The sequence below is a fragment of the Cebus imitator genome, unplaced genomic scaffold, assembly GCF_001604975.1.
Source record: "Cebus imitator isolate Cc_AM_T3 unplaced genomic scaffold, Cebus_imitator-1.0 Scaffold215, whole genome shotgun sequence".
Lineage (NCBI taxonomy): Eukaryota > Metazoa > Chordata > Mammalia > Primates > Cebidae > Cebus > Cebus imitator.
Window position 1 is genome coordinate 1,729,252 of NW_016107530.1, and position 13,371 is coordinate 1,742,622.

The 13,371-nt window shown below is 51.6% G+C and overlaps 1 protein-coding gene across 3 annotated transcripts in view; it reads right to left on the minus strand.

Moving 5' to 3' along the window:
• The window catches only part of PALD1 (phosphatase domain containing paladin 1), an 85,697-nt gene that overhangs the window by 12,191 nt on the left and 60,135 nt on the right, over window positions 1-13,371 (minus strand). For all 3 annotated transcript variants that reach the window (XM_037745832.1, XM_017548871.2, XM_017548870.2), the window contains exon 18: window positions 8,774-8,914. In XM_037745832.1, coding sequence (XP_037601760.1) covers window positions 8,774-8,914 — 141 coding nt within the window. The remainder of the gene's footprint in view (window positions 1-8,773; window positions 8,915-13,371) is intronic.

Here is a 13,371-nt window from a genome sequence, read left to right on the forward strand (position 1 = left end):
AAAAAAAAAAAAAAAAAAAGAAAAAAAAAGAGAGAGAGAGAGAGCAGTCTTGGCGACTGCGAACACGTACCCTGCACACACGCATACACCCACAAGAACACCCACGTACTCACATGCACACTCACACACACACACTCGTTCTGGAAGCCATTCTAGGCTGGGTGTGAAAGAGCTGGGGAAGCAGCCCTTTCCTGGGGTCCTATTTGATGTGGCAGCTCGTGCACGGCAGGCTGCCCTAATTGCTCCAGCCCTGCTCCCGAGACACATTACCGACTGGAACCACGTCTCTGGGGAACAACTTTGGCAGCCAGGGTTTCCAAGAGGCTGGGAAAGACCCTGCCTGGGGCTCAGAGACAGAGCTCTCTGGCCTTTTATTTTTCTTAAGAAATGACCTCAGCCCTCGGGGCACACAGCTGGTCTCTCTGACCTCCCAGCAGCTCCTTGAGTCCCGGGGTCAACTCTGCACCCACCCAGGCAGTCACACCGTAGTGGATGGCGGCTTCCTTGCCAGCCCTTCCATTCTCTGCCACAAGACTGACCCTGGGTCATGGCTGCCACAGCAGAGGAAAAGGGATGCAGATGGAGGAGTTGGGAGCCAGGTTCTGGTCCAGCCTCCAGCCAATCACAAAACTTTATTAGGCCTCAGTTTCTCCTCAGTCAAATGGGTCTAATAAAATCTGCCCTGATCTCACTTCCTATCTGAGGGCAAGAGACCAAATGAAGTTCTTAAAAAACTCAAATAGCAGCCAGGCGTGGTGGCTCATGCCTGTAATCCCAGCACTTTGGAGGCTGAGAGGGGAGGATCACCGGAGGTCAGGAGTTCGAGACCAGCCTGGGCAATATGGCAAAACCCCATCTCTACTAAAAATATGAAAATTAGCCAGGCGTGGTGACCGGCACCTGTAATCCCAGCTACTCAGGAGGCTGCGGCAGGGAATTGCCTGAACCTGGGAAGCGGAGGTTGCAGTGAGCCGAGATCACACTACTGATCAACAAAGTTAAAGCACTACAGTCTTTACACAATAAATCTCGCTTTGAGACCGGAGGAGGTTTCCTGCCCCCTTTGTGGCTCCCTTCACCTCAGCGGTCCTTCAAACTCTTCTGAAGGGAAGACAGGAGACACAGAAGGCAGTTTTAAACACAGAACACTAAGAATTAACGTCACCAGCCAAAGCCCAGGAAAAGTGCCGCTGGCATTAATGATTCTAGCAGGGCTGCCTCCAGGCGCCCTGACTTTGGTTTTTGTCACAAACATTTTCCCTTTCCAAGCCCAACAGGAAACAACGAAGTCACCAGAGGTTGTTGCCGCCCTGGGCCGGCGGCCATCTTGGATTCTCCTTGCCCAGGGCCCGGCCTTGTCACGTCCATCCGAAGTGCCGGAAGTGGCTTAGTTCAGTGGATCTTCTTTCTTTTTTTCCTTTTGTTTTTTTGTTTGTTTTGAGACAGAGTCTCACTCTGTCGCCTAGGCTAGAGTGCAGCAGCACGATCTCGGCTTACTGCTCGCTCAGCACACTGCTTCCCGGGTTCAAGCCATTCTCCTGCCTCAGCCACCTTAGTAGCTAGGATTACAGGCGCCCACCACCATGCCCAGCTAATTTTTGTATATTTTGTAGAAACAGGGTTTCACCATGTTGGCCAGGCTGGTCTCGAACTCCTGACCTCAGGTGATCCTCCCACCTTGGCCTCCCAAAGTACTGGGATTACAGGTGTGAACTAATGCACCCAGCCTTGAGGCAGTTCTTAAAATGCCCTGAGCGTCTGGCCCCTTCACATGCACCGGGCAGCCAGGCCTTGACTCAACCTTGAGTTAACTAGAGAGTGGAGGGGCATCGGTGGGCTGCAGCCCCCTGAAGTCCGGCTGCTTGAGACAGGCCTAGGCAGAGAGAAGGGCCAAGGCTGTTCCCTCAGGGAAGGTCTGTCCCAGTGGAAAATGTGTGCACAGGCTCGGTCCCACCACCCCCCAGCTGCACCCAGGACCTGTGTCTGGGATGCGTTCTTGTCCTCATCCTTCTCCTGCTCAGTCGGCAACTTCCTCAAGGGCAAAGACCATGGCTTCCCGTTCTGTCCCTGCAGCAGGGCTCAGAGTGAGCAAAGAGAGGTGAAGTGGTGCCTCCTCCCTCTCGGGAGGCCACGTGGCATGGAGGAGAGGCCCGATCTAGGAGTCAGGGGCCGGGTCTCAACCCCCTCCTAAATCTGCCAGCTTGTGTTCTTGGGCAGCTCAGTGCCTCCCTCCTCAAATATAAAACTGGAACATTAACACACCCTTTGTCACATGCAGATGAAGTGAGGACTGTGGTTGTGAGGATGTCTATCAGCCCAGCATGGGCAGCTTTCGGAGGACTCCCAAGTTGGCCACACAGATGTTAGGACATGTGGCCGGCACTGGGTCTCTAGTGACTCCCTGCGCCTCTGCCTGAGCCCTACTCCATCCTCTCCCTGCCAGCTCTCACCCCAGTCACCCAGACGCTCCCCACAGACTCCAACCGCATCCACATCTGGAGGAACACTGGGCTTTGCTGAAGCCAGCATCTTTCCCTCATTTTTAGACAAGCATCTCCCAAACCAACCTATCCACCGGAGACAGGGAAATTAAAGAAAAGAGCAAGCATGGAACTGCCTGTCTGTCCCCACCACACCTGAGGGGAAGCCTCTCACTCTGGAAATACTGCAGTTAATTAACGTGGACGGAATGAGAGAGCCGGCAGATCGCCATTCTGCAAGTTCTCAATAAGAAATCCTGGTGATGCACACTGCTGGAAGCCAGTTGTGACAGGAGAGATGACAGGACCTTCTGGCCCCGGCAAGTAGCACACGGCAGCCCCAGTAACCACTCCACCCACGCCAAGCTGGACTCTCATAAAGCCTTGGATGCCAACCATTTCCAGGAAGCACAGGCCAACTTAAACCTAGGGGTGTAACTGGCAAAATTGGCTCCAGGAAGCCCAGCAAGACAACCAGGTTACCTCACAAATACATTTCAGGGGGGAAAAGGAGAACTGTTTGAGATTAAAAGAGACTTAGGGCCACATCAACCAAATGCAACATGTGGATCTTGTCTGGATCCTGATCCAGCTGCAAAGAGCCTATGATTAGTGGGAACATCTAAACACTGACCAGGTATTTGCTGGTAAGTAGCGACTGTCCGTTGCTTAAGAGTCGATAACGGCGGTGTGATTGCCTTCTTTAAAAGATCCTCCTTCTTTAGAGGTATGCACTGAACTATGCAGAGAAGAAGTAATGTGCAGACTGGTATGTGCTTTAAAATAATTCAGTGCAGAGCTCGGAGGGCTTGAGATGAAATAAGACTAGCAGAGATGGTACTTACTGAAGCTGGGAGGTAGGCACACGAGGGCTCAGGAAATTATGCTCTCTACTTTGAAATTTTGTTTGAAATATTCCAAAATACTTTAAAAAAAAAAACTAGTTTCTGGCTGGGTGCAGTGGCTCACGCCTGTAATTTCAGCACTTTGGGAGGCTGAGGAGGGCGGATCATGAGGTCAGGAGTTCAAGACCAGCCTGGCCAACATGGTGAAACCCCATCTCTACTAAAAATACAAAAATTAGCTGGGCATGGTGGCGTGAGCCTATATTCCCAGCTACTTGGGAGGCTGAGGCAGGAGAATTACTTGAACCTGTGAGGTGGAGGTTGCAGTGAGCGAGACCGTGCCATTGCACTCCAGCCTGGGCGACAGAGCATCACTGTATCTCAGAAAAAAAAAAAGTTCCTATGTTTCAATTCATTCAATAATTCTACTTCTAAGCATCAGCCTTACAGAAATAATCCACACAAATGGAAGAGCCATATGCACTACAAGGTCCACATCACCCTCATCCCAGAGGACGACAGGAGAGAACATGAAGGGCCACGGGTGCCACATACAGAACAGCATGGGAAACGGTACTTCCACTCACCGCGTGGTATGTGAATGCGGAATGTGATGATGTAACGGTTCCTTGGCAAACACAAAAAAATGCCCATGAGCCACAGCTATTGCTTAATTTTCCCTCTCTCTGCCCTACGAGAACGTCAGCTCCACGTACCTTTCATCACCAGTCCCCCCCAGTGCCCACGCAGGGCCCAGCACTGAGGCGGCACGTGCTGGCTGGGCACATGTTGAAATGCACAAACACAGCCTAGGTGAGCAGTGAGAGACATCTTGTGGGCCTGCTGCGATCACAGCTCTGAGAGAGCCTGCATGCAAATGCACAAAGCCCAGAAAGAAAAAGCCAAAAGTAAAATCATCGCTGAGTTGGCAGGATTTTGGGAGATTCTTTGCTCTCCCTGGACGATCTAAGCATTTGGTACTGTCCTTATTCCTGCTGTGCAACCTCAGGGCGCAGATGAAGATTCATGCACATTCTGAGCCCTCCTCCTCTGATCCACAACAGGAAATTGACCTCCAAATCCTTCCACTGTTCCCCACAGAGGGCCCTGGAATAGCTTTATTGCTGAAGAAGCACAAATGCCAAATCACAGGAGCTGTGTTCTTAACTGCTTATTATTAAAGTGTAAGTTGACTGCTGCAGCTGGCAGGGGGCCAGGAAAAGGAAATTCACCATCTGGGGCTCTGGGGAGTGAGGGGCAGGAAGCCAAGTAGACACATGCTGCTGAATTTCAGAATCCCAAGTGGACTCTCGGGAGGAAAACTTCAGATGGGCCAAATGTGGACCAGACCTGGAACATTCCCGGGCAAACTGAGCCAATGGAAGGCATAAAGCCCCGCCCAAGCCTGAGCTCATCCAGAGCTCTGGGGGATCTGGCCAGGCTGATGGCAGTCCCTGAATGCACAGCACCCCACCTGCTCTGAGCAGAGAACCACAGACCTGCTGGAGGCCACCTGGGAACTTCTGGTTTGAAACCAGATGGTGGAAGTTTAAATAAACAGCTGATACCACAGGTGAGACCTGGCTGTCAATTTCCAGGAGTCACCATTAGAGGACAGGGGTGGTGGCGGCCGCTGCTGCCTTTCTAGAGCCTCCGCAATCTCCCCACAGCCCACTAGGGCAACATGGATGAGATCCTTGGGTCAAGGACAGCATAGTCCGGGGAGGAACGTGGGCTGGGAGTGAAGACTCTCATCCCCACTCAGCCACCAACTCATGGTGATTAACCTGAAAAGGTTAAACACAGAATTACCATATTATCTGGCGATTCCACTCCTAAGTAAATAACCGAGAGAAAGGAAAACATATGTTCACACAAAAACTTGTTCATGAATGTTCACAGCAACATTGTTCATAATAGCCAAAAAGTTCTACAACAACCCAAATGTCCATCAGCTGAGGAATGGACAGACATCAAGGGATATGTCTACACAACAGAATATTATTCAGCCATAAAAATGAATAACGCATGCTCCAACATGCATAAACCTTCAAACATGACACTAAGTGAAAGAAGGCAGACACAAAGGACCACAAAGTGTATTATTTCATTTATATGAAATGGCCAGACCAGGCAAATCCGTAGAGACAGAAAGATTGGCAGCTGCCAGAGGCTGGGGGAGGGGAAGCAATTGCTAGCAGGTATGAGGTTTCTTTTTAGGGTGATGAAAAATGTTCTAAACTTGATGTGGTGCTGGATGCACAACTCTGTAAATGTACTGAAAGCCACGGACGTGTGCACCACAAATAAGTGAATTGCATGGCACATGTATGTCAATAAAGCTGTTGTAATGGGGTTTGTAGGGGGGTGGCAGATCCCCCAGTGTGGTCCCCACCAGCATCAGTATCATCTGGGAGCGTGTCAGACCTCCAGACTTAAGGAATCAGAAGCTCCAGAGGGGGGCCCAGCAGTCTGCATTTCAACAAGTCCACTAGGTGACTCTGAAGCCCACTAGAGCTGGGAGCCACTGCTTAGAATATGTGGCTCTCAGCTGTGGCTGTGCATTGGAATCACCTGGGAGCCTTCAAAAACAAGACCCGTGCCCTTGCCAAGACACCCCCACCAACTAAATCAGACTCTCTAGGGATACAGCTCAGGCACAGCATGGTTTAAGGCTCTCAGACTGCTCTCTTAGACATGCAGGGTGAGAGCTCCCGAACCAGAGCATGTCTCAGCCCTCTGAGCTTCAGTGCCTCTAAGAATTTGACCAGGTGGCTCACTGGCGCCACCTAGTGTCCATACCGGGGAATGACTCTACATCTTGCCTCTGGACTCTCCAAAGGGGCCTGGGGGTGGGCTCAGGGATCCCCATCCTCCCACCGCAGAGGTCACCACCAACCTGGCCTTTGGAATGGGGGTGGGTGACCTGGTGGGAGCGGGTGAGACTCCTCGGCTGGCTCTACTTCCTCCCTCCTCGTTAAAAAACACTCCACGTCCAGAAGGCAGCGCGAGTGACCACCTCTAACAGCCGCAGCCGCCTCCCTTCTCCAATGCCAACAGAGTAAAGCAATCACCCCCAACATCCCCAACCGCCCTTCCCTCTCCAACGTCCAAGGAGGAACGCAGCTCGCCCATACCAACTCATCTCCAACAGCTTCTATGTCGTGAGATGTAGGCACCAAACCAGCTTTGCTGCCTTTAAACTCGTTTTGCACCTTTGGGCCCTTGGCCTTTGCCATGCAGCCCCTCCACGGGACGTGGCTTCCTGGGCTCTCTCTGAGGGCACTGCTCCCAGCCAGCTCTGGGGAAGCCCTCTCTCCCCATGGCTCAGGCCGTCACGCTTCCTGCTCCACCCTCTGCGTGCCTCGCGATGGACATCCTGGGCTGTGCAGCTCAGAGGAAGGGGGCCTATCAGCTTTGGGAATCAGGGAGGTAGGGAGCTCTCTAACAGAGCCTGGCCAGCATGGGGTGGAGGGTTTAAGGTGCTCTGAAGCAGGCATCCTTTTCCAACTATTGGGCCTCCAGCTCAGACGGAACTGGAAGCTTCGGTTCACAGCCCTCTCAGCATCCCCTGAAAGTGGGAGGAGGTCAGCTTCTTAGTTCATCGCTGCCAAGAGACCATAGTGAGTGGGACCCAAAGGTAACTCAGAAGGAGACTCAGGATCCAATCTAACTGTGGCCCTGAAGAAAACAGATCTTCTGAAACTCCTTAACCACCTTCCCCTTCCCACATTTAACAGCTTTTTTTTTTTTTTTGAGACATTCTCTCCGTCACCCAGGCTGGAGTGCAGTGGTATGACCACAGCTCACTGCAGCCTCAACCTCCTAGGCTCAAGCAGTCCTCCTACCTCAGTCTCCCACGTAGCTGGGACCACAAGCCACCACCATGCCCAGCTGATTTTTTTTTTTTTTAAGAGACAGGGTCTTGCTGTGTTGCCCAGGCAGGTCTCAAACTCCTAACCTCAAGTGATCCTCCTTCCTAGGTTTCCCAAACCTAGGGATTATAGTATGAGCCACTGCACCTGGCCTAGCAGCCGCTTAATCTCTCCACACTCTCCTCCCAATTTACCTCTGATCTTGGACCCAGATTGATGCCAGATGACTTGCTCTGCCTTCCAGCCAGGCATCCTCCCTGTGCCCCAATCAGGGCCTGATCCATGACCCCGAGCAAAAGCTGGGCCCAATCAGTCATTTCCACAATGCGTGCATAGCTACAGCTGAGCATAGGGCTGAGCTTGGGGCAGGCCCCTCTGCTGGGGCCACAGGCAAGAGCTGTTTCTGAGAATTGCTGGCCAACAGTAGGGAACACATGGCTGGCCCATACAGCCCCGTCTCAGCACCAGGGAGTCCTTACCCCCTACCCACTGGCTCCCACTGCTGCCCCTCCCACTGAGCACCTGCCTCTGTCCCAGCAGCCAATGAGATTCACGGGGCCAGAGCGGAACAGAACTGAGTGCTCCACACTGAGACCCAGGTGGAAAACCCCAGCGCCCACACCAGCCTGTGGTCACGGGACCAGGCCTGCAGGGCCAAGTGCAACAGAACAGGGAGTACTGGGGACCCTGGCAGGCTTGAGGGCACATTCTTTCCAGATAGGCTGAACGTCCAGATTTTTAAATGAATTCTGGACTATCATGAAACTTTTTTTTGAGTCTCACTGTCACCCAGGCTGGAATGCAATCGCACGATCTTGGCTCACTGCAACCTCTACCTCCCGAGTTCAAGAGATTCTCCTGTCTCAGCCTTCTGAGTAGCTGAGATTACAGGCACCCACCACCACACCTGGCTAAATTTTGTATTTTAATAGAGATGGAGTTTCACCATGTGGGCCAGGATGGTCTCCAACTCCTGATCCCAGGTGATCTGCCCCCCTCAGCCTCCCAAATTGCTGAGATTATAGGCGTGAGCCATTGCACCTGGCCGAAACTTTATTTTTATAATATAATGAGTTATTTAAAAATAATGTTTACTGAGCAGACCAAAAAAATAAAACCCATCTGGGAGCCAGCCCCAGGGCCGCACAGACATACACATCCTGAGCCCACAGCCGCCATGCTAGTTGTTAAATAGCCACCCCAAGTCCCTGCAGGTCCCCACCCACCCACCACCTGACTCCTGTCCAGGACCCAGAAACCAGAGGGTGAACGCCTGGCACCACAGGGGTCCTGGGTGTTCACTCTGATTGGCCACATCCTTGACTGGCCCCAGGGCTACAGCAGTGGCTGAATGCTTTGAACATGGCCCCTGCACACATCCCCCTACCACTCCAGAATCTGGTATAAGTGCTTTGGGACTGGGGATGTGGCTATTTCACGGATCAGTTTCACTTCCAGAGGTGAAAAAGTGACTGAGAGTCAAGGAGGGGTCCACAGGACCCCTAGCAACCCCAAAGCCATATCAGCCATTCTCTGGGCCGTGCACACCTGGAAGGGTAGCGAGGGGCCTCACCTGGCGGTAGGTGCAGATGATGATTTCCCGCAGGTGGTAGTGCATGGGCGTCATGGTCTCACTGACTGTGTCCAGCGCCGCATCCACCTCTTTCTTCACACGGTGCCCGTCAGGCAGCAGCTGCACCACCTTCATTACTACCTGGGGACAGAGAAGGGGGATGAGCAGACAGGAAGCTGGCAGGGGCGGGTGAGAGCCCACAGCCCCAGCACCAGGCTTGTGCCTTCGCCAAGGGCCACATCAGGCCTAAGGCCCAGGCACTGACAACAGAGCCCTGCCCGCCCCTCAGTTCTCAGACTGAGGGAGGACAGGGGGATTCTGGACATCGAGGTCAGGCTCCCTCAGTGCTTTGCTTTTCCCTCCACAATTGGGATTTATTGGTTGTGTTGAGGATTAGTATACAGACATTGCAATTTGTACTGAAAATCTTAAAAAGCTATAGATTGTGATTCCTTTTTAGTTATTCCATTGACTTTTTTTTTTTTTTTTTTTGAGACATTCTCTCCGTCACCCAGGCTGGAGTGCAGTGGTATGACCACAGCTCACTGCAGCCTCAACCTCCTAGGCTCAANTTTTTTTTTTTTTTTCAGAGACAGAGTCTCACTCTATCATCCAGGCAGGAGTGCAGTGGTGTGATCAGGGTTACTGAAGCTTCAACTTCCTGGCCTCAGGAGATCCTCCCACCTCAGCCTCCCAAGTAGCTGGGACTGCAGGCCCATGCCTTCACGCCTGGTTAATTTTTTGCACTTTTAGTAGAAATGGGGTTTTGCCATGTTGCCCTGGCTAATCTTGAACTCGTGGGCTCAAGCACTCTACCCCCTCGGCCTCCAAAAGTGCTGGGAACTTATTCCATTAACTTTCCAGCTTCAAATTTGGAGGCAAGTTATTCCTTACGAGGATGTTATGTACCAGTATCTTCAAGTGTTGATAAGCTGTGGTGTAAGCCCACCAATCCACAACTTAATATCCTGCATACGACACGTTCAGATTCTCAACATCAGAGCACGTCAACAAAGGAGGATAACTCGACTGTCACAGCCAAAGACATCACAGAGTGCACACAGTTCTCACAGGAGAGAAACAATCAAGAAGTGGTTTTCATTAGGAAATAATTCTAGTAAAAAACGTGGGAAGAGAAATCATCTAAGATGTTCAAGACATTAAATGCATGACTGTGACTCCAAATTGCCATTTCGTATGCTTTGTATTCTACTATACAAAAACCACCCCCAATGCACCCATACAATGTTAAGCTGACCTAAGGTGCTGTTTTCATTTTGTTTTGTTTTTGTTCAAGAGGGAGTCTCGCCCTGTCACCCAGGCCGGAGTGCAATGGCATGGTCCCCGCTCACTGCAAGCTCTGCCTCCTGGATTCAAGCAATTCTCCTGCCTCAGCCTCCCGAGTAGCTGGGATTACAGATGCGTGCCACCGCACCCGGCTAATTTTTGTGTTTTTAGTAGAGATGGGGTTCACCATGATGGCCAGGCTGGTCTTGATCTCCTGGCCTCAGGTAATCCACCCGCCTCGGCCTCCCAAAGTGCTGGGATTACAGGCGTGAGCCACCACGCCCGGCCCGGTGCTTATCTTTTAAGCAGTAGAAACCCTTCCTCAAACAAAGCCTCATGCAGAACTTTGATCTATAAAACAGATAGCTGCCACATACTGGGGCCAGAGGGGTGTGTCGGGGGTATGATAAGCTTCCCGACCCTCATCCTGACCTGCACAGCCCCCAGGCACTGCGCAGACCTCGGAGCTGGACACCACTCATCTGATTATAGCCCCCCACCCTGGCCAGGTGCAGTAACTCATGCCTGTAGTACCAGCACTTTGGGAGGCCAAGGTGGGGAGACTGCTTAAGGCCAGAAGTTCAAGACCAACATGGCCAACATAGTGAGACTCCCCATCTCTGAGTAATAAGAAAAGACAAAGAAAAAATGACATCATCTCCCCTTCACTGCTGGAGAATACTGAAGCCTGGTTAGGTCACTCTGGCTCTTCCCCCCAGCTCCTCCCAGCCACCCTGTGCTGAATACCCCTCCAAATCTGTCTACACTGCACCTCTCTACAGCTGGCACCTGATCCAGACCTCCATCCCCCTTTGCCTCCACAGCAGCAGCCCCCTGACCAGCATCTCTGCCTCCTCCCCTTCCCTCCCTCTCCCTGGTGGCCAGAGAGGTCTTACCAAAATATAAATGTGAACCTATGTTTGTAGAATTCCCAAGCTTTGATCTCTTCATGGCTCCCTTGCACTCAGCACAGAAGCTGGGGCCTACAAGGCCCCCTACACCACCTGGCCCCAGCCTACCTCTCCAGCCTCACCCATAAGCCCTTCCACCACCCACCCCCAACACCCTGCAAGGTTCCCGCAGAGCCCTGTCCCGTGGGCTAAGCCCCATCCTGTGGTCAACAGCCACCTGCTCATCTGCTTCCACTTTCACATCTGCTCCCCACTAAGTGAGGGGCTTTCTGCCAGCACCTGGAGTGGTGGCTGGCACCTGCAACAGCTGCCCAGTGAATGAATGAACACCTAACTCGCCCTCTTCTCTCTCTGGATGCCGCTTAAGAATAGGAAGGGGGCTTTCCCCAACTCTTGTGTTTCTCAGAGTCTTGACCCGGGGCTGGGCACCCTAGCAGGCATGGAGTTGCAGCCAAGTGGGAGGAGAAAAAGGAACAGTCTAGAAGGAACTAGTGGCAGATCTGGTGCAGGCTGTGCCCAGGGGAGCAGGAGGGAGCTGCCCAGTCCTCACTCCCAATATCAGGCTCTGGGCAGGCCCCCAGGAGGGCATAGGGAATTGTGTCCCCTGGGGGCTGCCTCAAACAGAGGGCTGCAGCTTTTCACACGAAACCCAACTCCTGGCCTCTGCTGCAGCTGTTCCCCTCCTGAAGTCCACATCTCGATGGCTGTCAGTACCGCAAAGCCAGAAGCCCAGAAACTCAAGGTCATCCTGGTGCCCTCCTCACCCCACATCCAGGAGCCCACAAGACCTACCAATGAGGACTGGGCTGCTCCTGCTCACCCCGCACCCCTCCTCACTCAGCTCCTGCCTCCCTCCACTCCCCAATCCACACAACTGCCTGCTAGGGCCCCTAAACTGAGAATCTGATCACAACTTCCTCTGCCTCCCTGCTGGCCTCACATCAAGGTCAAACACATAACGCAACCCTCCAGGGCCTTCACAGTCTGGGCCCCCACCCTTCAGTCCTACCTGCTTCCCTTCTGACAAATCACAGCCTTACATAGTTCCTGCCCTTCCCAGAATCCCTCCTTTGCACACCTGACCCCTCTGCACACTCCCCTCCTCACCATGCATACACACTCATCTTCCCCAAGGGCACTCAAATGCTGGCTCCTCCAGGAAGCCCTCCCAGGCTCCCTCAGTGGCACTCTTGGCCCTTAGAACCAGTGTCTGCTCTGGGCATCTTCATGCTCTATTGTATATTCCCTTCTCCCCAACGGACTGTAGGATCAATACATGCTGAACTAATTGCAAAGGACGCTGGTCTAGATGATCTGGGGGTAGGTGAGGATGGGGTATATAGAGGTATCTTCAGGTCACATGATGTAACTGTGGAACACAGGCTCTGAGGTCCACTGCCTGGCTTATACCCCAGCCCCACCTCTCTGATGTGGCCCTAGGGTAATAAACTTGTCTCCCCAGGCCTCGTTTTCTCATCCACAAACTGGGGGAAGTAAAAGCACCTACCTCCTGGGGGCTGAGAAAGGGGACAGAGGGAGTACACACAGCTCCCAGCACAGGGCCTAGCGTGAGGAAGGAGAGGGCTGACCATCACATTCGAAGGACTGATGCAAAGACTAAATTCAGCTGGAAAATAAACCCTCATATATAGTCACGTGGTTTTCAACAAGGGTGCCAAGACCCTTCAGTGGGGAAAAACAGACTCTTGAACAAATGGTGCTGGAAAAAACAGATACCTACATGTAGAAGAATGAACTTAGATAACCCTTACCTCACACCATATACAAAAACTAACTCAAAATGGATCAAAGACCTAAACCTAAGAGTTAATACTATAAAAGTCTTAGGATAAAACATAGGGGACAAGCTTCATGATATTGGACTTGGCAATGATTTCTTGGATATAGCACCAAGAGCATAGGCAACAAAAGAAAAAGCAGACAAACTGGACTTCATCCAAATTTAAAACTTTTGTGCATCAAATGACAATATCAACAGATTAAAAAGTCAGCCCACAGAATAGGAAAACATATTTACATATCACCTCTAAGTGATTACTTTCCAGAATATATAAAGAACCAAAACCCAACAAAACAATCCACTTCAAAATAGGCAAAAGACTTGAACAGATTTCTCTAAAGAAGATACACAAGTGACCAATTAACACATAAAAATATATTGAATATCACTAATTATTAGAGAAATGCAAATCAAAGCCATAAGATACCACTTCATACCCAGCAGGATGGCTATTAAAAAAAAAATTGGGTGGCACAGTGGCTCACACCTGTAATCCCAGCACTTTGGGAGGCCAAGGTGGATGGATCACCTGAGGTCAGGAGTTCCAGACCAGCCTGGCTAACATGGCGAAACCCTGACTCTTAAAAAAATACAAAAAT